The sequence below is a fragment of the Hylobates moloch genome, unplaced genomic scaffold, assembly GCF_009828535.3.
Source record: "Hylobates moloch isolate HMO894 unplaced genomic scaffold, HMol_V3 SCAFFOLD_11, whole genome shotgun sequence".
Lineage (NCBI taxonomy): Eukaryota > Metazoa > Chordata > Mammalia > Primates > Hylobatidae > Hylobates > Hylobates moloch.
This window is the reverse complement of record NW_026652286.1, coordinates 35,149,538-35,177,159: the sequence shown is the minus strand read 5'-3', so window position 1 is coordinate 35,177,159 and position 27,622 is coordinate 35,149,538. Positions and strand designations below refer to the sequence as shown.

At 46.1% G+C, this 27,622-nt stretch overlaps 1 protein-coding gene and 1 long non-coding RNA gene across 2 annotated transcripts in view; one reads left to right on the top strand and one right to left on the bottom strand.

Annotated features, from left to right (window-relative positions):
- The window catches only part of PARVA (parvin alpha), a 159,577-nt gene extending 151,374 nt beyond the window's left edge, over positions 1 to 8,203 (top strand). The window contains exon 14 of the mRNA XM_032166583.2: positions 679 to 8,203. Coding sequence (XP_032022474.2) covers positions 679 to 755 — 77 coding nt within the window. The 3' untranslated portion in view covers positions 756 to 8,203. The remainder of the gene's footprint in view (positions 1 to 678) is intronic.
- LOC131384640 (uncharacterized) overlaps positions 1 to 27,622 on the bottom strand; it is a 148,675-nt gene that overhangs the window by 56,405 nt on the left and 64,648 nt on the right. The window lies entirely within an intron of this gene.

Sequence of the window (27,622 nt, the reverse complement as noted above, 5' to 3'; positions counted from 1 at the left end):
TTCTGTACCTGGAAAGCTCCTATTGCAAAGGAAGGAAGGCGAAGAGGGAGGATGGGAAGATCCGGGGGGACGGAAGAAGGGAGGAGTAGAGGGAGGGAAGGAGGATCAGAGGAAAGAAGGGAGGATGGGAGGATTAGAAGGAGGGAGGGAGGAAGTGAGCGAGAGAGGGAATGGTGGCATAGAAGCTGAGGAACCTCCAGCTGAAGTTTTAGCGCCTCAAACCCTTCTGCCGTGCTGTATTCTTAATCGGAAGCTGTCTGTCCCCCATGATGCCTATTTCCTGAGTACTCCTTGCAAGTCACCCTTCTCTGCTAGGCACGCTCCTGTGAGGCAGCTTGAGTCCTAACTCACCCCCTGGTCTTCCACTGTAGCCCCAGGCCTTCCCCTCCTTTCCACCACACATGGTTGGTGCTATGATGGAGGTTGGAGGCAGTGGGCAAAGAGCCCCTGGGACAGGTGGGGATTGTGGGGAGGGTCAGGCCTTCTTATCTGGAGATGCTGTGCCCCAGCACCTCTACTCTCACTGCCCCCTGCTCTAAATTCTCGCTGCCCACTCTATCCATCTGCCCCAAACATGCTGGGTACACGGGATTCGGTGGTGGGTGGGGGGGCAGTGTATGCCAGCTTTGGAACACGTGGCCCCATGGAAACAATTGGTGTTTTTTGTTTTCTACACAGACATAGTCAACTGTGACCTGAAATCTACACTACGAGTGTTGTACAACCTCTTCACCAAGTACCGCAACGTGGAGTGAGGGGCTGCCCTGGGCCCACCACTGCCTAGGAGCTCTTGCTGTTGGCATACTGGACCCTCCTCTGAACTGCCTTACCCTGCTTATTCCTGTCTCTTGCACTGTGCTCTCCCACAAGTCCAGCTGCAACCCAGAGATAGTGGAAATTGAAATTAGGAAGGAAATGATCAATAACTCAGTGGGCTGACCCATCCCTCCCAGGCCCTGGGGACCAACCTAGCAGTGAAGGTTGGGAAGGTTGTTCCCACCCCGGTGCCAGGTCCAGATTTCCCTCCATGATTTGGGAACCAGCTTAGGCAAAAGAGTCCCCACAAGATGAAAATAAAGATCCTAGTTACCATTCAAAGGGTGCTAACTGTGTGTCAGGCACCACACTAAGTGCTCCACTCTGATATACTCAAGGCCATTAATCTTCAGGACTCCCATTGAAGTAGATGTTTCATTCCCCTTTTACAGATGAGGAAACTAAGGCTCAGAGGTTAAATGACTTGCCAGAAGTTGGCATTTTTTTTTCTCTTTGAACATAACCTCTCCGTTCTCCCTAAAGGTAACCACTATTCTGAGTCCAATCATCAAGGTTTTGCTTTTTTTGTTTTTGCTTTTCTTTATAATTTTATCTAAGTATGCATTCCTCAATAGTAGACAGTACAACATGTTTATAACAAGCCAATTACATTATGTTCTTTGAATGTTCTAAAGTTGTGTATATGTGTGCACATATGAGCACGTGCACATGTACACCTGAGCCAAAAAGACGAGAACTCACTGATCTCACCACTGGGGCAAGCTAGGTCAGAGCTTAGTGATTCACACTGAAATTGGCAAATTGGATTTAACCCAATTAATAGTGTGTGTGTGGCAGGAGTCAAGTCAAGTCCCTCATATCCTTTGTACAAATGAAAATTACTCTTAATTCCTTCAGATTTATAATAACTCTGTACTTTGGTTTCAGGATGACATTTGGGAAGGATTCTGTTTAGAATTAATGGAGTGGCACATTTTGCAGCCTTTTTGCTTGATTGCATGTAATGGAAATGCCCTATATTTTCCTGCAAAATAAGTACTAAATTCATTATCGTTAAGCAAATGTACAATATGCTCAGGCACCGCAGAGAGTTGGGCATGGGCACGGGCCCATGTGAGCATTGCTTTGGAAGTAGGGCTCTTCAACAGGGACCCTTGAACTTTAAAGAAAGGAACGTCTTTTTGCCTTCTAATTGATCATTTAGACTATTCTGGCTAAGTCTGCCCACATGTAATTACCAGCTAATTCAGGCGAGGAAAAATGTAAGTCATTTAGACCAAAGCCAAGCAGTTTCTTTGCGTGGGTTACTCAAGGGCTTGTGGTTACTTGTATCTCCTCTATGTGAACTTGACTTTGAAAGACAGAGCTCTAGTGTGCCAGCCTGCTAGGTCGTATAAGAATAGGGAAGAGGCAGAGGGGGGTGGGCAGTGACTAGGGGATGAGAAGCATGGAGAAAATATTTGCACTCTAAACATACAGAGATAGAGGTGGGGCTTGTGGTACTTAAAACTTGTAGCCATCAACTGACTGAGACCTTGGGCTAAATAATCAATTGTGCTGATATTACATCTCGTTATGGAATGTTCCTAAATATGCCAGGTAGACACCAGCCCAAGTACCCTCCTCCAGAAGTCTGTGACTACCTTGTCACTACTTCAGGCCCATTCCACAAAGCCCATCTCTGGTTTGAGAAATTCATCTTGATCTGTATCTACACCACCCAAAGTTAGGCCTCCTATAATGTCCAAAACATTCCTTTCAGCCTTTTTATTTCTTACCGTACTGTCTATCTGCAGTAATTCAGGACCCATAAAATTTAGATAACTACATGTCTTTGCTTGTAGAATTGTCACTCAGCATAATGAGCATTTAACATACAAAGGCAATGTACTGTTTTGTGTTGATCTATGTAAAAGAATACAATTCTTTTTTACATAATTAGTGAAATTTTATTTATTAGGAAACACTAAATAGTGTAATATTTCTTTTGCTTTTTAAAAAATTCCTGGTAGCAAATCAAGATAAATAATTGCTTCATTTTCTTGAGCAATACAGAAGCAGGATGAAGTAAGAGGAATGCATTCATTTAAACATGCTTTGCCTCTTTTTTTGGTCTTTTTTTCTTATATTCAAGTTACAAATGTACAAGTGTCCTTACTAAGAGTGCTCCTTTTGTATTTTACATATACACTGTGTGAAAATACATTGGAACACTAGGAAAGTTTTTAAATAACAGTTCTAATTTATCAGAAAATTGTGTTTTGGGATTGAGTTCTTTGTCTCAGCCCAGAATCCCAGGTCCTGGGCCTGGTTTTCTAATGCTGTCATCTCATTTCGATGTTTTACTTTAGAATCTGGAATCTCCTACTTAATATATGACCATGACTTTGAAAGGCAAAAGAGGAATCAACAATAAATAAAACAAACTTAATCTTCATCTTTAAAAAAAAGAAAAAAGAAACCAAAATGAGAATCAACACTTTATAGGCTCACTGGGTTTTGTTTTCTTTTCTCTTAATTTAAACTCAGTTATTTTTAATGGTTAATACATACATGGTGCAAAATTTAAAAAGCACAAATAGGTATCTAGTGGAAAACCTAAGCCTCCCTCTCTCCTCCGGCACCCATTACCTCTCCCTGGAGGCAACTATTTTGATCCATTTCTTACACACACTGCCAGAGATACTCTAGGCATGTAAAGCACAAACATACATATAAAATCTGTGGGCTTTAAGAAATATAAGTAGAATGTCATATATACTGTCATACACATTGTTTTTTATCACTTAATGTTATATCTTGGATATTGTATTACCCTGGGTATTAAAAATACATTTCACATTTTAAAATAACAATCTGAGCACTTCATAAATCCAAATGCGTATCTCCAGTCTGCTTGAGCTAGGAAAGGAAAAAAGCCCTAGCTGAAGGAGGAAAGGCTGCCTAGACAATGATTTCAAAAGTAGAGACTAAAACCTATGGGGTGCGGGACCAGAGGCTGGGGCGCATTATCAGAGGCATCCTCATGTGCCTTGAACTGAAGTCCTCTTTTGTAACGTTATGGTGAATTGTATGCAGATTGATAAGGTTTCATTTTTACATATTACCAGGACTACCAATTTGTAATCCACTAAGCATCACAAAGGTTACTACATACGCTATAATACCGTGCTACAAAGTCTAGCTGCCAGCAATGCTGTGCTCGCCTGCTGTATTAGAAGGCTCCAGTTTCACATGTGCAGGCACAGAGATGACATTTCCCGATCTGGGAGAAGGTTTCTTTATCAGCACGCACATCATCAGTGTTGCCTCGAGTTGGTTGCAATTTCCAATTGCTATTGGTACTTTTTAATTATGAATTACTGTTAGCTTGCATTATCATCAGTTTATTTTGTTGTGGGTTGCTTGGTTAACCCTACAGAGTATACTTGAAGCTTATTTGCATCAACAGTATTCTGGAGCTGTAATTTTTCAATAACTAGACTCTAAGACATGTATACATTGTGGTTCAAATAGGAATCATCCATAGTCCAGTGCTAGAACAAATGTATACATAATCCACTCCCCACAAATTATCACTCATTTATTTTTCCACTGGAAAATAAGACTAGATGGAGTCGGTAGGTGAAGCAGTTTTGCTGTGCCTAAGTGGAGGCTGATCAAACATAATTTGAGGTCCCCTGCCTTTAATACAGCTCCACCTCAGGAATCTTACCTTTATAATACATCCTAGACATGCAAGAGGGATATGTCCTGAAATCTTCACTAATTCCAAGATTGCGTGTCATTTCCCCCCGAAAATTTGCTTAACTCTATTGGAAAATCCAAGAGAATTGCTGCAGCTGCTGAAAACAAGAGAGCTGCATTGAGCTGCAAGGCTGGGTAGGGTAGGCAGACTGACTCACCACCTATGGGACCTGCCTCCACACATCAGCTTCCCAAATACTTGCAGATTCGGGTCTTACCAAAAGACAAGTCAGTTTGAGTTACTCACAATCATAACTACAAAGGTTACATTTACAAATACCAGAGTTTCGATTGTTTTTTACTCTCTGTTCCCTGAAAACTATAACCCCAGGCTAGCTCCAAACTCTGCTTATAGCCCATGCTTTACTACAGTGGTGGTTGCATTTGTGAATACGTGCATGTGTGTTCACGTGTTCATGACAACAGCAATGCAGCCGTGAGAGTGCTCAGTGCAGGGTGAGCAGCCCCCAAACCAAGCCTGATGACCTTGAGAACCTCAGGCTTCCCAGTAGGATCCTGCAAGAAAGCATCTCTTAAAAATAAATTCTACAGGATATTAGTAAATGTTAGATGAAAAAAAAAAGTCACATTTAAATACGTTTAGGAAACATGAGGTGAAGAAAGTTAGCTTACTGAGGCTTTTTGTTTTCTAGTTGGAGCCCACCTCAGAGTCCCCTAAATAATGCATATTAGGACTTTCTAAGGGAAGACGGGGTACGATGGGTCCCAATCTTGTTTGATCACAGGACCTATCTGTCCCCTGAGAAATTTCTAGGATGAGTACTCTGAACTCAGGCCTTCATTTAGTCATGTATTTGGCAAGTACATGTTGAGTGCAGCATGTCCAAGGGTGAGCGAGAGCTTATAGTCTAGCAGGGGAGACAGATGAAAAATAACTATGAATCGATGTTAGTTACAAATTGTGATGATCGCGATGGAGAAATACTAAAATCTATGAAAGAGGTCTAGTGTAGATTTGAGGTCATGAGAAGTCTCTGGCAAGGCGGCGTTTTAAAGTAATCCCTCAGTCATGGAGCTGCTCCAGTGAGGAGCCTGCCACTCCAGGGCGCACCACAGAGGAGGATCCCCAGACAAGAAGACCTGGCTCCCCAGAGAAGTGCAGAAAGCCAGCATGGCTAGAGGACACAGAGTGAGGGAGAAGACGGATCTGATCGCAGGCATCGGGAGTGCTGATTTTTCTCATTTGAAAAATAAGTTGCCATTTACCTTTTTAAATGTTCCACTGTGTAGGAAAACTCTGGGGAAAGCTACGTCAGCAATACAGAGTCTGGGATTGCCCTTCTCATGTCATACCATGGTCCTGGCTGGGGAGTGGAGGAGACCAGGAGAGGAGATCAGACCTCTGCCCACCCCAACACCAATCTGGTCTCAGCAACCTCTGGGCATCCCATAGCTCCTCCTAACCTGCTGCTGCTGCTGATGGACAGGAGCTCCTGGACTATCCCCCCTCCCCCGCGCCCCCCAGCCTCTCCACAATGTGTCCTGAGAAGAGTTAGGGGAACTGGACAGAGTGGACGAGGCTGCATATGTGGAGGGAAGGAAATAAGGGGCCTACCAGGCCAGAACGCTGATCCATGGAGACCAGTGCTTCCAGCCCTCTCACCTCGGAGGAGGATTCCTGTTTTACCAATGGCAGGAGCAGGAATCCCACTATCCAGCTTGTGGGCTTGACAAACTATAAGCAAGCCTCCTGGATGTGGAATAATACATTTTCCTAATTCATACTAATCAGCATGAACTATAACTGCTCCAATGCCCACCACATTGTATAAAATCTACCAAAAGGGGGTCACTTAATGCTTCACAATGTTTGCTGAAACAACTTTCATATGAAAGTACAGTTGGTCCTTGAATGATATGGGCACCGACCCCTGAGCAGCTGAAAATTTGCATATAACGACTCCCCCAAAACGTAACTATAATACTAATAGCCTTACTGAACACAGTCAATTAACACATAGCTTGTATGTTATGTGCATTATATACTACATCCTTACCATATGGTAAGCTAGAGAAAAAATGTTACCAACAAAAACATAAGCAAGAGAAAATATATTTACTATTCATTAAGTGAAAGCAGGTCATCATAGAGGTCCTCATCCTCATGGTCGTCACATTGAGTAGGCTGAGGAGGAGGAGGGGTTGGTCTTGCTGTCTGAGGGGTGGCAGAGGCAGAAAAAAATCCATGGGCTGGGCATGGTGGCTCACACCTGTAATCCCAGCACTTTGGGAGGCCAAGACGGGCAGATCACAAGGTCAGGAGATTGAGACTATCCTGGCTAATGTGGTGAAACCCCGTCTCTACTAAAAATACAAAAAATTAGCCAGGCGTGGTGGTGCGTGCCTGTAATCCCCGCTACTCGGGGGGCTGAGGCAGAAGAATCGCTTGAACCCAGGAGGCAGAGGTTGCAGTGAGCTGAGATCGCGTCACTGCACTCAAGCCTGGGCAACAGAGCAAGACTCCGTCTCAAAAAAACAAAACAAAACAAAACAAAAATCCATGAACAAGTGGACCCGCCCCGTTCAAATCATTGTTGTTCAAGGGTCAACTGTATATTATTTTCACTGGAAGTTTTGAAATTCCAGAAATATGCTTGGAAATCCCCGCTTGAAAGCTCTTTGGTTGGAAACCAGTCCAGTGGGTGACTGGCCCAGAATGATGCTTCTCCTTGGTGGCCCCCCTGGGCTGAGCAGCCTGGGTTCCTGCCTCAACTCCCCTGAACCCTCCTGAAATTTCTACACACATGTGGGCACTGGCTTTGATACTGGCATTTGGAAGGGCACTTGGGAAATTCAGAGAAGTACCCATTATTAAGATAAATGATGTTTTTTCAATGAAGCCGACTTTTCATTTCTTTTTATTGATCTTCATGTTTTCACATCTTGAGATGCAATTTGTTAGCACAGGCCGGCATTCCAAGACACACAAACGTCATTAAGGCAACCGCTTAAAGGAGTGTGATATTTTATTGAGGTAGACAGGACAATAGATAAATATTTAATCTGTTACATGTTTGCTCTGTATGGAGCCAGGGTTGGGGCTGCACAACTCTCTGGCTGCTATGTGTCTTCCTGGATACCCTGTCAAAGGCCTTACCGCCTGCCTGGAGAAGCACAGTGCCTGCCCTTGGCAAATATACGTTGGTGTATCTGAAAAACAGCTCCTGGAAGCTTTTTCTCATTCAGGCTTTCGAGGTTACCCCATCTTTCCTTATGTGTGTAATATTGGAGAAAGTACACTCTCACTGAACTGGGGATGTTTGACTTAAAATGATGGACAATAAGATAGTGAGCGGTAAGTGTGCTCTAGGCTAGGCTACGAGAGGCCATGAGCTCCTCATCTCTTCTCGGTTCTGAGCTCTCTGATCCACTGCACTTGGGGGCAGGGGGTGCATTCTCTGTGCCTCTCCTGAGTCTACTTTCTGCATCATTGGTTCTCCTAGCTCACTCCCATAATGTCCTCCTAGCCTGCATTGGAATTGTGTGTTGTCCAGACCCATGACCAAGGCTGTCATTGCCCGTGGGGGAGACCAAGCTCACCACCAAGGGTTTTTTGCCAGATTGCTTTCATTTACAAAATCTGCCCATTCATGTGTCTTTGTTCATAGATTAAATGGCTTTCTGACCGGCATCCCTTTGGTGTGCTTTGTCAATAAGATACAGAGCTTTCTCTCCCGTTCTTTTCATGTGATTCCAATTCCCACATGGCAGCACAGGCCTGCCCTAACACTGATGAAGTGGAACTCCAAACACCATGGGACAAGAATTCTGGTCACTGCCCTGGGCTGGACCCCAAACTTCTCACAATCAGAATGCAGTCAAGTCAGCGAATATTTGTGGAATGTCTGTTCTGTCTTCAGCCCCACTCTCTGCACAAAATGGGTTGGGAAAGTCCAGGGTCTCTTCCCAAATGACTCTCTCAGCTTAGTGGGGATGACAGGTGCAGCTCATTTGAGGTAATTCAATGACATGATGAGATAGCATCAGATACCATTGAGGGTCCCTAGTTAGATTCGCCCAGAAAATACCCCATCTTTGGGAGCTTCTCCCTCCAGGATCAACAACTTCATTTTCCATACAGATTTGCTGCTCCAAAAATCACACAACTCACCCTAAAACCAAATGGAGACTCGGGGTCATTCTTCTAAAGTATTATTTGTTGCTAGGAAATCACTGTCTTTATGCTACAGATTCCAGATAACCAGCAATGACCCAAAGTCCAGCCTGGGCTCTACTGCCAGCCGTTTCGTCTTTGTCTTCACACACAGCTTCCTTGCCTCTCTAAACTCACCGTTTGGTCATCCCCATTGGCAGGCATCTCTACTCTTGTCCCAGAACATAGAATTACTGCAGAAAATTCCAGAATGGACTTGCATCAGCCAATTACTTTGTCATTTTTCAATTGCCATTGGGTGCTTCCTGGCTTTTGAGAGTCCTCTCATTCTCACGGATTGCCTTCATCTTCCATACGCCTGTACCCTACCTATTCCCCATGTCCTTCTACTTGCTCCCTGCTTATGTCTTCATCTCTTCCTTCACCAAGAAAGTCAAAGCTATTTGCTTCATGTTCTTTCCATAGCATCTCAACATCTTTTCTCACTGCCTCCTGCCTCAATTCTGAGGCTGCCACTTCCTCCACCTGCCTGCTCCAGGACTGACTCCCTCCTTCTCCAGCATCTTGACTTTCACTCCTAACACATACAGATTCTGTTCTCACTGCAGTTCCATCTTCTGTCCTGTTTTACTTTTTCCTTAAGGCACTTTTCTGGTCTCATATGGACCCATGCTAATTCCATTTCCTTCCTTTTTCCCTTCTTTTATGAACCCCTAGATTCTGCCTTTAATTTTCCAGAAGATAAGGTGCCCTCTTGAGTTGTCAGCACTGAACCCACTGGCTGGCCCTGGCCCCACTCCCCTGCTTCACTCCTCCAGGAACTCGGCTGCCACAGCCTCAGGGGCACTGCATTTGTCCCCTTCTCACGTGCCCTCTGGCTGTAGCTCTGTGTGCTCCTAGGTGGAGGTCTTTCCTCTCCCCGCCCCCGAACATGGGTGTTCTCTGGAAGTGCCCTCCACACGTCTCTTCCTACATGTCCCCTGGCTTCCATCCCTGCTTGCCCTCCCTCCAACCCCAAGATCTCACCCATCCACGTGGGCATGTCCAGCTTCACAGCGTCTTTCAAGCGGGCTACCCAATGTCCCCCTTAGCACATTCCAAACTGGATTTTTATCCTTCACCAGCCCTGCTCCTTCTTAGACATCCCTCATCTCTTGAGCTACCATCTCCTTCCAGACCCACAAAGGAGTTCTACATTTTCTGCTCACCTTAACACATCCAATCAGTTCTACCAATTGCTCCTTCATGAACCATCTGTTTTGTACTGGTCCTCTCCCTCTGTGGACCCCCAACTAGTCCCCTAATCTAGGCCTCATCCTCTCATGCCCAGATATTGCAATGACTCTTAACTAGTTTCTGGGTTTTTTTCCCCATATTGTTTTCCTTCTATGCTCTAAAATCTATCACTATATTAAGAAGTTTCTCTTTAAGCTACCCATTATGTGTGTATTCCCTGCCAAAACTTATAGAAACACAGCTAATTTCACATCCCTCTCAACTAATACTAACAGTTGTGTTTATTGAGAACTTACAGTGTACACTTCACACAAATAATCTCCTTTGGTCCTTTCAACAATCCTGTGAGGTAGGTTCTATTATCCCCATGTTATAGGCAAAAAATAAAAAAAAAAAAAATGAAGGCACAGAAAGATTTAGTGACATGATCCAGGTTCCGTGTCTTGTAAGTGACAGAGCTTTGAGTCCTGGCCACGCGGCTCCAGAGTTGAGGTTCTAGCCATTTAAACATGGTGTATCTTCAGAACCTTTGGTGGTTCCCACCTTTGTTTCCTGCCAGCAGCTGTTCTCCTTTGCCTTGTTTTCAAATGGAATTCCCGAAACAACCAGGCTCTGAACTGATAAGGCTGTCGCTAATTCATTTATTCTTCATTTGTTCAATAAATATTTAAACACTGCCTATGATGCCAGATGCTGCGCTAGGCATGGGAGAATCCACAGCAAACAAAACAGACATGCTCTCAGCCTCATGCACTTATGCTCTAGTGACTTCCAAGCCTTGACACTTCCCTCTGACCCTTGATTCAGACCCCAGATGGAACCAGGCTGCATCTCCTTCCAAGCTTTAGCTCAGTCTGACCCTCTCCAACAACAGTCCCTGCTAGGATCCTGTTACTTCCTCCTCTGGTTGTGCTTTGCATAACCTGTGTGCTGCCAGAGCCCAGGGTGTTCCAAGAGAGACACATGCTCCCTCTTGGGAAAGATAACTGCCAACCCCCTTTCTGCTCAGGAGACCGCAACTCAGTGATGATCTCCAGTGGAAAAAGAAAGACTTGAAATAAATTCTTGTTGGACTCCAGCCATGTGCCATGCACAGAAACCTATCTATCATGTAGATGCTAACCTGTCAGGTAGGTGCTATAGTTACCCATTTTACAGAAGAGAAAACAGAGATTCATCAGCTGGCTTCAAATCTAGCTCTGTCTGACTCTGAAGTCTTCATTCTCTCCAGGATGTCCTGCTGCCTCCACATTCCTTTAACCCTGGCTCCCCGACACCACACAGGCTAGAGGTGAGGTCATGATCAGTGTCAATGAGGTTTGATTCCAACTGTGAATCAAAATTCCTCTTACCATCACAAATACTGTGTTTCCTCTTGACTTTATGTATTTATCCACTTAGTTGACAGAGGGGGAGTGGTGGGGCTTTTCTTAACTGATTGCAGGAAACTCTGAAATTAAAGAGAGGTTTATCCAAACTCTGAAGCTGTTCCATTTTTGTTTGTTTGTTTTTAGAGACAGGGTCTTACTCTATCACCCAAGCTAGAGTGCAGTGGTACAACATAGCTTACTGCAGCCTCAAACTCTTGGCCTCAAGCAATCCTCCTGCCTCAGCCTCCCAAACAGCTGGGACTAGAGGCACATGCCACCCTACTTGGCTAATTCTTTATTTTTATTTTGTAGAGACAGGGTCTATGTTGCTAGGCTGGTCTTGAACTCCTGGTCTGAGCCTCCCAAAGCGCTAGAATTACAAGTGCAAGCCATTGTGCCCAGCCTTGAAGTATTCTTTTAAGGGTATGCTCTGTGTCTTTTTCTGCCAAACACTTGGTTACTTGGAGTACTCTGGGAAAAGGCACAGGTATGAATGTCTGAGGAAGCCTCACTTCCTCTCCAACAAAAAAGTGGCCTGTCTCTGCCCTTGTGGGGACTTGGGGGGCTGTCCTCCTCTGGGTAGAAAACTAGAGGCGGGTTGAGCTCCCAGCTTCTGGACTGGAGTTGGGGGGAGAGGGAAGGGCACAGGTGGTCCAGAGGCTGGAGTCTGCAGCACCACCCCAACTGACCAATGCTGGGCCCAGGGAAATAGCCAGGCTTGCTGAGGTCTCATAGGCAGGGGCACACGAGCTGGTCACAGTTCAGGCAGGTGTACAGGGAAAGGAGGATTCCAGCAGGTAGGGCTAAGCAACAGGCAGCACGCAGGGCTTGAGATCAGGGGAGATGGCACCACACAGACGGGGCTGGCCCAGTCTGCCAGCCTCAGACGGGACCATCTGGAATTAGTAGTGGGCTTTTTGAGTCCCATTGGGCAATTGCAGTGCAGGGCAGGTGAAGGCAGGAGCTTAGGCCCGTGAGAGGGATGAGAGAGCCAGGGAGGAGGGTGCTGTTATCAAACAATGTCTAGGTGCTCCAGGTAGATACTAGGTCTTTAGTAACAGAACTTTTCCGGGGCTGTTGAGTTATTGCCTGCCTGTGAACCTCTACCTCCCCACACTGCACCATCAGCAGATTGGTTCCTGAGACTGCAGCTGGGAACACCAGTAGACCCAGAGACAGGGGACTGAAAAAGCAAAATCACGGCAATCCTGACTTACGGCCTACTTGAGCCCAGAGCCCTGCCTGGAAGCACATGGCTCCACTGGCACAGCCTGTGCCCATATGTGAATGGACTTTACTGAAAGGCTCTGCTTCCTCCATTCGTGACTCAGGTTTACTCACACTGGCTGTTTCAAAAGTTAAAGATGTACATCAATGCATGTTTATAATAAGCCTATGAGATCATTTTACAAAATCGAATTCCAAGTCACATGCAGCAAGTTTCTTCTCTTGGATTTTCCTAATGTGAAAATCTGCAGTCAAGTTACACTGCTAGAGACTTGACTCAAGGGAAGCCCAGGGGAGAGAGTGCAAGCACATTTTATTAGGACAGCCAGAACCCCTGAAAACTTTGATTGAGGGGCAAAGGGCTTATGTTCAAGCCTGGCATTTGCTAGCTGTGTAATACTGGGCAAGTCACTGTACCTCTGAGTCTCTCCATCGGTAGTGAGGATGTGAGGAGGGTTTGTCACATGTTTGATTTTGCCTGGATCAGAAGTGTCTCCCACCTCACCATCTTCAGGCCTCTCTCCTGAACCTATGCTCCAACTATGAGAGTAATCATCCCACACCCAGGAGGGTCACTCCACAACCCAGTGCTGGTGAAGAAGCCCAACAACAGTGTGGCTATGGACACTCTGTAAACCTGAAAGCTCCACAGCAGTAGGGGTTCTTAGTGCTATTGTTATTCCTGCAAGCCTTAGGCCAGGGTTGGCAAATAGTACCATGCTTCCTCTGCAACTCACATATCTATGGCAGACATTACTAATCAACCCAGCACTCTCCCCATTGCCTTTTGACTAGTGATGTCTGTGGTGGAGTGGGAGGGAGGCAGGAATATTACAAGGAAAGCTGTTTGTCATTGTAGCCTTATACAAATTTTATAGCTTAGGATGCCAATACAAGGGTCCAAATAAATTCTTAATGCCCACTCCTGGACCAATCAGTTATGATTGGGGATGAGGCAGGAGGTAAAATCTATAGAAAGATAGTAGCTACCACTCAAACTACATATTTAGAGAGGAAATATTTACCAGAAGGCAGCATGTTGATCTGCTCAAGATGTTCGGTTTTTAGCCTCCAGAAAAGCCACGTCCCTAGGTTCTGAGGGTAGTACCAAGTCTATGTAAGAGATGAGCAAACAAGCCCAGATAGGTTAAGTGGAGTGGCCAAAATGACCCTGTAGAAAGGGGTAGAACTGTCTGACTCCAGCTTCCAAGCATCTTACCTTTAGGCAGGAAGGCAAGGGTTCCAAACACCCACGCATTCCCCAGGCAACCTCACCAAGGCCCACTGACCCCAGCAGCCAGAGGACAGCCCTGAAAAGTGAGGCCCGGGAGTCCTTGGCTAGGTTCTAAGAACTGAGAGAAGCATTCACAATGAAATCCAGAAGGCTCCTTGGAGAAGTCTGCAGTTTGGGAACAAGACTGCTAAGTCATAGATGCTTTGAATTCCTCAGCTTTTGCCTTCAGAATTCCTGGCAGCTGCAGGCAGTGGATGAGTATTCATGGACAGACACTGATTTCTCCCTGGCTGGGGAAGGCCAGGGCACGCCAGGTCCAAGACTGAGAAGCCAGCAGACTGAATCTCCACTCTAGAGAAGTCTAGAGGCAGGAAGGGCTTGTATAGTGGATGCTGTGGTGCCCTCCTGCCCAGGTGGCCCTGAGAGGCAAGGCACTCATTCTTCCCTCTCTCCCTACCCTCCACACCCCCAGCTGCCTCCCACTGCACCATAGGCCCTGCTGAAGAAAGATGTGAGCCTGTCTTCAAGATGACACGCTCTCGCATCGGCACCCAAGGACTGGTCGATGCACACAGTCAGTGCACACACTTTCTTCCATCTGGACATCTCTGAAAGGAAGAGGCTCTTTCAAGATACTCCCTCCAGCCCCAGAGCTCCAGGTGGGAGCAGTTGAGGCCACCCTCGCAGCATATCACAGCCTAGCTCCTCTCCCCACGTGCTCCCGCTCCCTCACAGGTGTTGTTCCTGTGCTCACTCCCCAGTAAGCCACCTGCTCATAGATCTCCATCTCAGAGCCTGATTCCCAGGGACCAGAACGGGGGCTGCTTGAAAAGAGAAAGAAGAATCCTGGAGGTGGGACGCTCAGAGTAGTTAGAAATAATCGCATCTAGCCACACCACTGCAGAGGGGAGAGAGTTTGCCCAAGGTCGCAGAGCCCATTGATGGCAAAGCTGGCTCCAGGGACCTCTGACCCTCATTCCCGCCATTCTTGGGGCTGATATTAAAACTGCTGACATGTTTGAATGTTATTTGTATGTATGCATTTTCTCTAATCATCACAGCACCCTGTGAGGTAGGTGTGATTAACTTCATGTTTTTACAGATGATAAAACAGGCTCCAAGAAGTTGTGAGTTGCTCAAGGTTGCACTGCTTGCACGTGGCGGAGGTGAGATCCAACCCAGGTCTGTGTGATTCCCAAGCCCACATTCGTTGCACGATGGCACATTTCCTCTGGCTCTTTTGGAAAAGAAGGGATCTTTGGATTGTCATGAGGCTTCCCAGACCTGCATGGGTCCTATGCCCTGCTACTCTGAGCATAGAACCGGAGGTAGCAGGGCATAGGGCATAGTTCCCTCCCCTAAAAGAACCTCACGGAGGCCCTCTGTGGAGGAGGCACACACTCCCGGCCTCAGCCGGTCCCCGCCCAGGTGTGGCCCGTGTGGAGCATCTCCTTTGGCAGATCAAGTTTCCACTCATTCCTCAGGGCAGTCCTGTTACTCTGCATTCCAACCCAGGGATGCCGCAGCTTTAAGGCCAGGATTTAAACCAAATATCCTGCCTCTCCCCAGGGATGTCCCCAAAGGTGCTAGAAATGTGTCACATTCACCACACTCTGTACACAAGACTCAGCATTGTTGTGATCCAAGAGGTAGCTCATTGAGTAGGCAGGAGGAACCTCTCAGGATGACATACAATGAGGGAGCTATGAATATAAAATTCTCATTGCATATCAGCCAGAACAGGAAAGGAGGCATTCCCTCTGCATAAGTGAGAAAGGGAAATGGGCAGGAAACCAGGTGGGCCAACCTGGCACCCCTGTGGGCTCCTGCATCACCCCCCACATGCACACATCCCTGGACCCCATGTACCTCAGCTAATAAAGCCTTCTACCTGCAACTTGCACCTCATCCAGTTTCTGAACACACTTGTGGACCCTCAGTGCCCCAATGACATTATTTTACTCAAGCCTAGCAGCTAAGATCCAAGGGGCTGTGGCCCTAAGCAGTGGCCTCTCCCCATTCCCCAACACACCTGAGTCTCTGCCTCGGTCTCCTTGCCTGGCACTCTTGTTTCCCAAAAGAATTATTGCTGCTTGTGGAGCCAACCTGCTTGACTGAGGTTTTCACATCAGGCCCAGCCCCTGGCTTTCTTTTCTGGGTGACAGGGTGAAGGATGTCAGTATCTATGCTCCAAAATCTGGCCATTGGTGTTCCTTCTCAAAGGGATAGAGTTCCCAGAACTGTGTTGTGTTGGGGACAGCAGAGATCTGGGGATCAGTAGCCCAAACACAGAGAGAGGGTGGTCAGACAAGGGCACAGTACTATAGGGCTCCTGTGATGCTCCTTCTGAGCTCCTGAAGCTCAGTCAAGGTTTGGATGGGATGGACCTGGGAAGAAACAATCCCATAGGCAGACATGGTGTCCAATATCCAATGTCAGGAAGAAAGTGGGGGTTCTGGCTAGGGACCAGGCACTTGGCAGATTCAAAGCTCCAGAGAAGCACGAAAGGCTGAGCCCCAGGACAGAAGAGGCCTCAAGGGCTGGACTCTGAGTCTTAGGTTGAAGGATGGAACTGCATCTGGACCAGCAGCAACAGTCCCAGAGATGGTAAAGCCAACCAGGGCAAAAAGATGAGGGCTCTTGGCCCTGGGATGTTCACATTCTGTAACGTGTGGCTGAGGAATGCCAAGAGTGAGCAATCCCAAAAAAGTGATCCGGGTGGGCAATGGAATGTCCAGGGATGCCGCAAGACACAAAAGTAAAGGTGCTCAGTCTTAGGACCTGGGGCAGAATGAGACAAGATTCAGACACAAATATGCAGACTAGGGAGCAGAGCCAGCCCCAGGTAACACCATGAGGTGAATCATTAGAAAAACAGTTCTGAGATCTGTGTTTGAAAACCAGCTCCACTCCTGAGTTGCTGAGAAACTTTGGACGAGTCACTTAAGGAAATGCATGGACCACTCAAATGGAGTGAGAAAAAATCAACAAGGAGACGATTGATGAGAATGTAAGGAAGGGGCTATTTTCAAAGGTAGGGGTAGGATTAAGGGAAGCAACAAGGGCTGATAAAGCCCTGGGGCTGGCAGCAGTGGGTAGTTGGTGCCATGCCAGGGACAGAGGCTCTTACTGGAGCCCAGCAAGATCTATAACTATGAGAAAACTGTACAGGAGCCATGGCTTTAGGTAGAGAAATCCACTCACTGCTACCAGACTGAGGCCAGGCAGGGAGGGAGCGGAAGGGCAAACATCTCCTTCCTCCTCCTCCGGCCCTCCAGTCTCCTGCCAGCACCTACCAGAAGGAGGCCAGAGGCTAGGGCAGCCCAGCTGTGCTGTCCATAGGTGAGGCTCCTGGAACACAGAGAAGGTAGAGAGAGTTTCCAAGTGGGCCTGCAGGGGCAAACAGAATACCCAGCATGCCCTCTCTGAAAACATTTCCTTACCCACAAAAGGAGGCAACAGTATTCGTCCTTCTTACCTCTTAGGGGGCTATGAGAATGGGCAGGAAGTTCAAGCTTCAGGGGAGGGGAAAGTAGATGACTCTTAACGTTCCTTTCAGCTCTCAGTGCCCAGGATTCTCAGTAAATAAAATCACTGAAAGAAAAACTGGACAGAAGAGAAAAGCCTGGAGAAGCTCAGTAGACCTATTCCAGAGAGACAGCAGAGTTCGAGTTCAAGTTTAAGTGGCCACCACAGTTGGAACAAACGTCCTTAAGAGACAATGGGGCGTATTGAAAAGAAGTGGTTAAAAGAACCAGATTCAAATTCTGGCTTTGCCACTTATTATTCCTGGTGTACCTCCAGGAAAGGTACTAAATCCTTCTGAGCCTTAATATCCTGCACTGTAAAAATGGGAATAACGCCCTCCTAGCACATATGTAGACTTGTTATAAAGATCAAATTCAAGGAGAAGATGCATCCCAGTACTGGCGGACAGCAGGTTCTCATTCCATGTGAGTTCCTTACTTTCCTTGCTTAGGGACACAGGTCATGGAAGGAAATCGCACAAACTTAACATGAAGTGGTGAAAGTAAAAGGGAAAAGGAAGTGAATTCTATGTGACTCTGGAGATGGGTTGCCTAGGAAACCTATCCCACTAAAGGAGGACTGGGGAAGGCCTGCAAGAATCTCAGAAAGGCTGTAAGATAAGTACATGAGACTACAGAGTGACCTGATGTGAATGTCCAGGCATGACTCACACTCAGGGCAGACCAGGACTCTCCGTGTTCCAAAGCATGAACCAGACAAAGCCCTAGGTCCCCACAGCGGCTGGTCCATCATGTCTCAATGAACACGTACTTCAACAGGCATCCAGTGGCTTCCAGGTGCCCTGGAGGTTAGGACAGGCAGGTAGGAAAACTCTTGAGCACATGGTGTCCTCTGAGTCAGGGGCCATGAGCCTTGTTTGTTCAATGAGGGATGTGAATCCGGTACTGAGGAAAGAGCCTGGACACAGAGCCAGCAGTTCCAGGTTCCATTCCAGCTCTGCCACTGGTTACAGCTTCTCCCTGGGTCTCCCCTTCTTTCATCTACAGAATAGGGATGACATTATCCCCATTTCAGAGTCTCCATGAGGATTCAGAAAGGACACATAGAAGAATATGTAAAAGTGGGCCGGGCACGGTGGCTTATGCAGGTAATCCCAGCATTTTGGGAGACGGAGGCAGGTGGATCACTTCAGGTCAGGAGTACGAGACCAGCCTGGCCAACACGGTGAAACCCTGTCTCTACTAAAAATACAAAAATTAGCCTGGTGTGGTGGTGCATACCTGTTATCCCAGCTACTCAGGGGCTGAGGCATGAGAATCACTTGAACCTACAAGACAGAGGTTGCAGCAGGCTGAGATTGAGCTACTGCACTCCAGCCTGGGTGACAGGGCAAGACTCTGTCTCAAAAAAAAAAAAAAAAAAAAATGTATGTACAAGTGTGGTGTGATCAAACAGGAATGCCCCACCCTTCCCTCCCGATGCTGCTGCTGTATGTAGGGAAGCCACAATGGGGAAATGCCTCTTTCCATTAAAGGCCGAGAAGAAGCTAATCAACCCTGTGATGGTTAACATTGGGTGTCAACTTGATTGGATTGAAGGATGCCTAGGTAGCTGTTAAAGTATTGTTTCTGGGTACGTCTGTGAGAGGGTTCCCAGAGGAGACTGACATTTGAGTCAATGGACTGGGAGAGGAAGACTCACCCTCAGTGTGGGTGGGCACCAACCAATCTGCTGTCAGCATGGCTAGAACAAAGCAGGCGGAAGAAGGTGGGATGATTTTGCTTGCTGAGTCTTCTGGCTTTCATCTTTCTCCCGTTCCTCCTGCCCTTGGACATCAGACTCCAGGTTCTTGGGCCTTTGGACTCTTGGACTTACACCAGTGGTTTGCTGGGATCTCTCAGGCCTTCGGCCACAGACTAAAGGCTGCCCCGTTGGCTTTCCTTCTTTTGAATTAGGAGTGAGCTACTTTCTTCCCCAGCTTGCCGGCGGCCTATCGTTGGACTTTGCCTTGTGATTGTGTGAACCAATTCTCCCTAAAAAACTCCTTTCATATATACATCTATCCTATTACCTCTGTCTCTCTGGAGAACACTGACTAATACAGTCCCCATACCCTGAACAGGTGGGAACTTATGCTTACTGGGATTGAGAACACAGGCATCTGGGCCCAAAACTCTGGGGAAAGAAATCATCTGGGGATTTGTGGTGGAACTAGTAGGGCAGACAGATTTGACAGAAGTGACCTCCATGGTGATGAATTCACCAAGATTACACTCAGAGCAAACTGGGCCACTGCAGACTCATGGAAGGAGCACCAGGGAAAGGTTAGCAGTGAGATCTGAGGCTGGGAATGACAGGAGGTGGAAAGAGGAGAATCCTGCCTGACCCAGGGAGGAGCTGGCTCCCCTTGTAATTCTCCTCCTTCCCCGAACACTGTGTGCTAGAATGCAGCGTAAACTGCATAAGGTTCTCATTGCAGAGTGTGGGAGAAATCATTCCCAGCAAATCCTCTTATCATCGTAAGAGCACTCCAGGTATTGGTGATAAAGGGAGCCTATCTCGGTGGACACTAACTATAACCAGCCTAGTTCTCAGAATGGGCCAATCAAAGAGGTTCCCTTTCTGCTTCCTATTCTTTGTCTGAAAAGATGGCATCTCAGGTAGACTTGCTGCCTTCTGGATGTGCTTCCTGGGACACCAGCTCCCAGTCTGATTCCTGGCCCCTTCTCAGCCCTCTGTAAATGTTCATGCTGCCACTCCTCCATGGGGTGCACTTCCACCCAGGCCCAGGACAACTGACGCTCACTGTCTAATTTTGTGCTAAGCCCATTGTAAAAGGGTTCCTCCTTGGAGCAGCCTGGACCCAATGCCCAAAACAGTGTCCAGGTCCCAGGCCCATTTTAAAAGCCAAGCAACCCAAGGCCCAGGATCTCCAGAACTCAGCCTTGTAGACTGGGCCTTCCTCTGCCGTAGACTCCTCTCCTGTAGACAGCCCTCCCTCACACCCCACTCCTCATCCCTCCTATTCCACTTGCTGGGTCCTATTGACAAGGGTGATAGCTTTTCCTGCAGCCCCTGAACATCATGGCTGCTCCAGATGCCGTGCTGAGCTCCAGGAGTCTGAAAAGTCATAAGATGCGATCTTTGCCCTCAAAATGGCTATCCTGGGAATTGTAACTAGATCTGTGTGAGAATAGAAGGCTCAGAGTGGGAGTGAGTTTTGAAAGGAAGACACGAGTTGGGTCATGAAGGACATCGAGTGTCAAACTATGGGACCTGACTTTGTCCTGCACAGAGGAAATCACAGAAGGTCTCTAAGGCTCTGTAAGCACGGAGGTGATACGATCAGATGTGACCATGCAGTAAGGGGCCAAGGGCCCTGCCTGCTCCCAGAGTCCACACTGATGTGCTCAGCAACACGCTAGCCACCAGAGTTGTATCAATGCACACGTCGATGCCTTCTGACCCCGAGTCCAAGTGTGAGGCCAGCTGTGTCCTTGCTCCCTTACTCACCCCATCCCACAGTCTCCTTACTGTTCTTTCCAACATGATTGAGGGGTTTAAATGGTCTTGTTGAAGGCCCAGAAGTCTCCCAGAGTTCAAAATGGAACACAAATGTTAGAGCACAGGCCTTGGAGACAGGCAGATTGAGACCTAAAACCAAAGGTCCTTTCTGTGTGACCTTGAACAGGCCACAACCCCTCTCTGAGCTGGGTTCTGTTTCAGTACAATGGCTCTGCTCATTCATGTGATGGTGCAATGAGATAAGATGTGTCAAGACAGCTAGTGAGTGGCCTGAGGAGCCAAAACAGTTCACTACTGCTTGCTGAATGTGAACCTGACAGATCAGTCTGGGGTCTCTGTGGGAAGAGGCCCAGGCAGGCCCAATCCATTAGGGGAGAAAAAATTCCTAACTGGGAGAGTTCTGGGGACCACCAGTTTTCTGCAGACCGTATCAGGCAGCCTTGTGACCCTCTCATGTCCCTGAGGTGGGAGGGGCTTGGGCTGCACTCCAAGGACTTAAAAGCTATTAATAGACAGCAGAGCTGTAGGTCATTGTCCAAGGGACTTCATGGCTTTCACCTCTGCTCTCAGTTGCAACAGCCCTTTAGGACCACTGGGAAAGGGTTGTGTTATTTGCAAAGCTGGTAGGGAGAGGGCATGAAATCCTTTCTAGAGAAGATCACCACTTTCTCCAAATGGTTTGTTTTCCAGCAAACATCCACCCATTTCATCTCTCTGTTTCCAACACAATATATAAAAGCCTTACTTTTCTGCCCTTGTTTAGTTACGTGGGTTTTTCTTCTGCATAAGTCTGTAAATAGGAGCACACATTGTAAAGCATGTCAACACTTTCTCATTTAATCCTTATCCTGAGGTAGGGGCTACTTTTATCCCCATTTTACAGATAAGAAAAGTGAGGCCATGAGAGCTTATGTGATTTGACCAAGTTGCAGAGCTGAAAATGCAATCTCCAGGATCAAGCTCAGGATTTCTCTCTCCACATTCTGCATGCTTCCCAGGGCTCCATGCTGCCTTTCATTCTCCTAAGAAGCTCCAACTAATGGCTTTTCAGAGTTGCTTTGTGAATAACACAGAAGCGGAGAATTTCAAAGTGTAAAAGGAGCCACCACATTTCCCACACAAGGCAGGAATCCCTCCTGCAATATTCCTGGCAGATGGTCTTCCAGAGGGGGAGATGAGGGGAACCAAATTTAAGAATCTCATGAAGGAGTATCTCATCTAGGTTGCCTTCTCTGACTTAACTGACCTAAACCAAAAGGAAAATTCATCTATGTAACAAGAATCCCAGGGGTGATTAGATCAGTGGCGCAGATGCTATCGAGGACCCAGGTTCTCCCAGCTTTCAGCTCCACCATCCTCAGGGGATTGGTGTGGTTCTCCACGTGGGCTCAAGATGGCTGCTCAGTTCCAGCCATCACAGACAGTCAAACAATAGCCAGTGGAAAAGAGAAGAGTGTTTTGGGGGCTATTTCCCCCCATGTGTATTCTTCCTTTTCTTTGAAGCAACAAGACCTTTCTTGGCAGCCTTCAGTGACATCCTCTCATGTCTTGTTGGCCAGGACAGAGCCGCATGGCCACCCCTAAACTAATCACAGGCAAAGGCAATGAGGTCATCAGGATGATTCATCTGAAAGAATGAAGATTTACCCCTGAGACAGAGACAGGAGACATAGGATTACTGAATACAATTGAGGTCTGTCAATAAGGAAAATAGGGAAAACTGTTTTGAGGGCACTCACCAATTACCTCTGGTCTTAGTAGACGCTATTTTCTCTGTCTTACAAATAAACTAATCTTCAGAAGAACTAAATAACTCAAATCCTTATCTGTTAGACTAAGCAGCACTGAAACAATTTCTACACATAGGTGATACTCAACAAATCAGCTCAGTTTAATGCAAAAAACATTTAAGGGGCTGCCTACTATATGCCAAGAAGTCTGTAGTGTGGTAGGGGTGCAAAGATAAATGAGACAGTCTCTGCCCTTGAGCTTACAATCTGGTACTTTTTGATTATTTTTATATGTTTTGGTCTACATTTTTCTCCTTATTACTGTAGTAACTAGCATTTAATTAGCACACATAATGTGCTTGGGATTTTGGAAATATATAATGTTCCTATCAAGATTCAGGATAATTATTTGCACTCCATTTGGCAGACAGGAAACGGAGGCACAGTGGCTCATGCCTGTAATCCCAGCATTTGGGAGGCCGAGGTGGGCAGATCGCTTGAGCTCAGGAGTTCAAGACCAGCCTGGGCAACATGGCGAAACCCTGTCTCTAAAAAAGATACAAAAATTAGCAAGGCATGATGGTGCATGCCTGCAGTCCCAGGTACTTGGGGAGCTGAGTTGGAAGGATCACTTGAGCCCAGAAGTTTGAGACTGCAGTGAACTGTGTTTGCACCACTGCACCCCAGCCTGGGCGACAAAGCTAGACCCTGCTACTTGCCCCAAATCATGTAACTCAGTTTCAGACCAAAAACACACTCAGGTCCTAGCTCAGGGCCCACTATTTTCCTGTGAATCACATTCTACATGTCTCTTATCCTACTAAATGTTCCAGAGTATAAATAAAATCATATAACATGAAGCCAGTATGTGAATATGTAGGTCTCAAAAGTTATTGTGAAAAGACCAATATTTGTCTGTCTCTTATTGTCCTTTTTACTCTATTCAGTGGGGGTTGCCCCTCCCCTACCCGAGATGCAAAGTTGGGCAGCTGCATCATTTTCTGCTGGTTCTTGGCTATTAGAATGCCTCACACATTAAGTTCCCAATACAATAATTCACAGATTAAAATGTTGGCCGGGTGCGGTGACTCACGCCTGTAATCCCAGCACTTTGGGAGGCCGAGGCGGGCGGATCACGAGGTCAGGAGATCGAGACTATCCTGGCTAACACAGTGAGACCCCATCTCTACTACAAATACAAAAAAACTAGCCGGGCGTGATGGTGGGCACCCGTAGTCCCAGCTACTCGGGAGACTGAGGCAGGAGAACGGCATGAACCCGGGAGGCGGAGCTTGCAGTGAGCCGAGATCGCGCTACTGCACTCCAGCCTGGGCGACAGAGCAAGACTCCATCTCAACAACAACAACAAAAGTGTCTCCCCTTCCCTGATGGAACCTCCTGCCAGGGAGAACCCACAGTCAGGGAAGAGACTGTGGGATGCTGCTTCTCTTTATACAGATCTTGCTCTGTGGCCCAGGCTGAGTCATTGCACAACTTTGCCACTACAATCCGCCTCCAAATTCATGCCTTCTCCTGCCTCAGCCTCCTAATTTTTTGTATTTTTTAGTAGAGATGGGTTTCACCATGTTAGACAGGATGGTCTTGATCTCCTGACCTCATGATCTGCCCACCTTGGCCTCCCAAAGTGCTGGGATTACAGGCATGAGCCACCGCACCCAGCCCTCTTTACTTTTTTGATAAGTCTTCATCAGGTCAGAACCATTGGTGAGTCATTCCTGGAATCATTTCCACCATTTTCAATATCAGCCCTTTGTTACCACCAGCCTCTGGTATCTCTGGGCCTCTGCCTCGGGATGAGCCGAAGAACATGGCCTCAGATGCCACAGGCAAAAATGAAAGACATTTGTTGGCCAGCTTTGCTCAAAAGTGTGCTTCTGGACATGCCATGTGGTTCTGGATTCCATGGCTCCACTATGAACCCATACCTCTGTTCTTCACAAACACAGACTGCTGGATGTTGCTGAGGTGTACTCTGCCCAGAGTTCTTTTCCCTCTCTGGGTTAAAGATGCTTTATTCTCTAGAAATAGATCTACTTCCATTCTCCTGGGTGCCCATAATGGGGCAGGGGTCAGGAGTAGGGGCAGTGGGCCACCCATCTGGTCTAGAAAGCCTGTTTTAATTAGAAGAAATACAATAAACATTCCTCCCTAAACTTCAGTGCATCACACTGCAAGTCTCTTAGTGCCCTGGGACTTAGTGTCTGAAATCTTGAAACTTAGAGTACATTAAAACTTCCATGTTGAATGCACCCAGAGAGATTTCTCCTTTCTCTTGGGAGCAAAGAGTTTTCGACAGCTTCTCAGAATACTTCAGTCTTTGTGTTAATTGCTGGAAGTTCTTTATAAATAAGTGATTTCTGGGGAAACCTCCCCACTAGGCTCCCAGGACCCACGAGGTCTTCAGAGGTTGGGCTCAGAATGAGCATGAATCTAGCCTCTACTGTTTTTTCCACACTTTTTATCTGCCCACTTCTACCTTCTCCCACGTGGGTCTCAGTTTTCTGCCTTTGTTCACTTTAGTTTTTCTTGTCCGAGTCTCTTTTACTCACCTCTAATTAAGGACTCATTTGCTTATGGCCAGTGTCATAGCGAGCACAAGTAGACGCTTGAGATTCAGGCTATACTGGGTTCAGATCCAGATACTTCCATTTGCCAGCTGTTTGTTTTAAGGTAAGAGACTAAACCTATCTCTTTTGTATACAGGAATAATCATTCCCACCTTATAGGCTGTTGGTTGATTAAATGAGATCTTCTGTGTGGAAGCTTGTAACAAAGCCTGGCATATCACTGGATACACAATCCATGTTAGCCAGTAGTTATACCACGCAGCTCAGCTAAATAGACTCACTGAGTACTCAATATAGGTTTCTTAAATTGACCTGAAATAAACATTTTCCAGACTTCTGGGTTGCATTGAACAAGTTTCCTGTATCACCTCTATCTAAGTTAAAATTTAAAAACCAGAAGCTTAAAAGTTGAGGAGGGATAGGAGAGAAGGCAATGAAGTCAGCGGATGCTAGAAGCCTAGATTGCCTTTGGCTCAGTCCAGATTTGAGGGAAACCTGGAATTATTGCAATTTCATCACAGCAGCTGGTCCAAGCTAAACCTGCCAGAACTGCTTAGAGGCCAGATCTGGATTGCAGTGATAGCTGGGGCCTGCTGAGAAGCAAGAAGAAACTATTTATCTGACATTTTTTTCAACCCCAACCAAGAATTTTCTTTGGCTCAAGATGCTGTTGGGACCGGTTTTCATTTGCATGGAGCTCATTTGAGGATTGGTGCCTCTGACAGCAGAGACTTCTTAGAAAGACTTCCATCTTCTGTCCCCCTGCCTCCTTTCCATGTGTGCCTTTCCCATGATTCAGAAATAATTATTCATCCAGGAAAGCTAATCCCTGGGTCTTATTTGTGCTTGGATTGTGCCAGAACCTCATGTATAAGTTCTCTCTGATTGAGCTCCACACACAGCCTGTGCAGTCCTGGGCATCAGCAAAGATGGCCACCAAGGAACATATGCCCTCCTTCCAAATTGGCAACCTCCATCTAATTGAACCCATGTTAACTGATGTGGCACATTTTAATACATTTCACTGTTTCAAGCTGTGGCAGCAAATTAGAGTATGAATCTTCTTAACAGCTGCTTCTAGAGTGGCTGTCTGAAATCTCTGCATCCTTGACTCTTTTCTGCCAGCTAAAGAAAGATTTGTCCATGTATTTTATGTCCTGAGGGGTTTCATCGCAGTCCTGTCTGGACTAAAATGTCACCATTCTGTATTATTATTACATAGATTCTGCACTTTTTCCTTTTTTTTTTTTTTTGGTAGAGACAGGGTCTCAGTATGTACCCAAGCTGGTCTTGAACTCCTGACCTCAAGTGATCCTCCTGCCTTCGACTCTCAAAGTGCTGGGATCATAGGAATGAGCCACTGTGCCTGGCTCACTTTTCAAATAGGTAGCATTTGAGGGTGGCATCAATATTCTAGGAATAGAATAATGAGATGTTTTTTGAGAAAACATTCAGAATGTATCCAATCAGATCAGCATTTTCTGCTTCAAGCAGTCACCCAATTCCAATGACATTGCCAGGAGCTGCCTTAAGAAGCCTGTTGTATTTCTTTAGTTTGCCATTCTTTGACTAGAAGTAGTCAAAGCTAAGCACAAGAATGGGCTTTGCTTTATTGTTGTCATGGTGAAAGATTAGAAAAAACTTAAATGTTTATTGATAGGGAAGTGGCTAAATCAATTATGATACATTCAGTCAATGGAATACCACATAATCATTTAAAAAGTATGAGGCAGTAAGAATGATCAACTACCCAAAGTGATTTATAGATTCAAAGCAGTCCTTATCAAAATTCCAATGGTGTTGTTTACAGAAATAGAAAAAAAAATACAATACTCACATAGAACCACAAAAGACCCCAAATAACCAAAGTAATCTTAAGAAAGAAGAATAAAATCAGAGGCATCATACCTCCTGGTTTTAAACTGTATAATACAGCTATAGTAATCAAAACAGTGTGGTTCTGGCACAAAAGCAGACACAGACTAATGGAACAGAATAGGGAGACTAGAAACCCATGTATACATGGTCAACTATTATTTGACGAGGGCACCAAGATTACAAAATAGGGAAAGGAAAGTCTCTTCCATAAATAAAGTTAGGAAAGCTAGATATTGATATGCAAAAAAAGAGAAAGAAATAGAATCTTTATCTTACACCAGCACAAAAATTAACTCAAAATGGATTAAAGACTTAAATGTAAGACCTGAAATCATAAAACTCCTAGAAAAAAAAAAAAAAAACCAGAGTAAAAGCTTCTTGACATTGGCCTTAGTAACGATATTTTTACATATGACACCAAAAGTAAAGGCAACAAAAGCAAAAACAAATAAGTGGGACTACATCAAACAAAAAAATTTCTGCACAGCAAAGGAAACAACAAAATGAAAAGGCAACCTATGGAATGAGCAAAAAATATTTTCAAGTCATATATCTGATAAGGGGTAAATACCCAAAATATACAAAATATTCATGCAACTCAATAGCAAAGAAATCCCAAATAATCTCTTCTACAAAGTGTTACAAAGAACTTGAATTGATACTTTTCCAAAGGAGACATACAAATG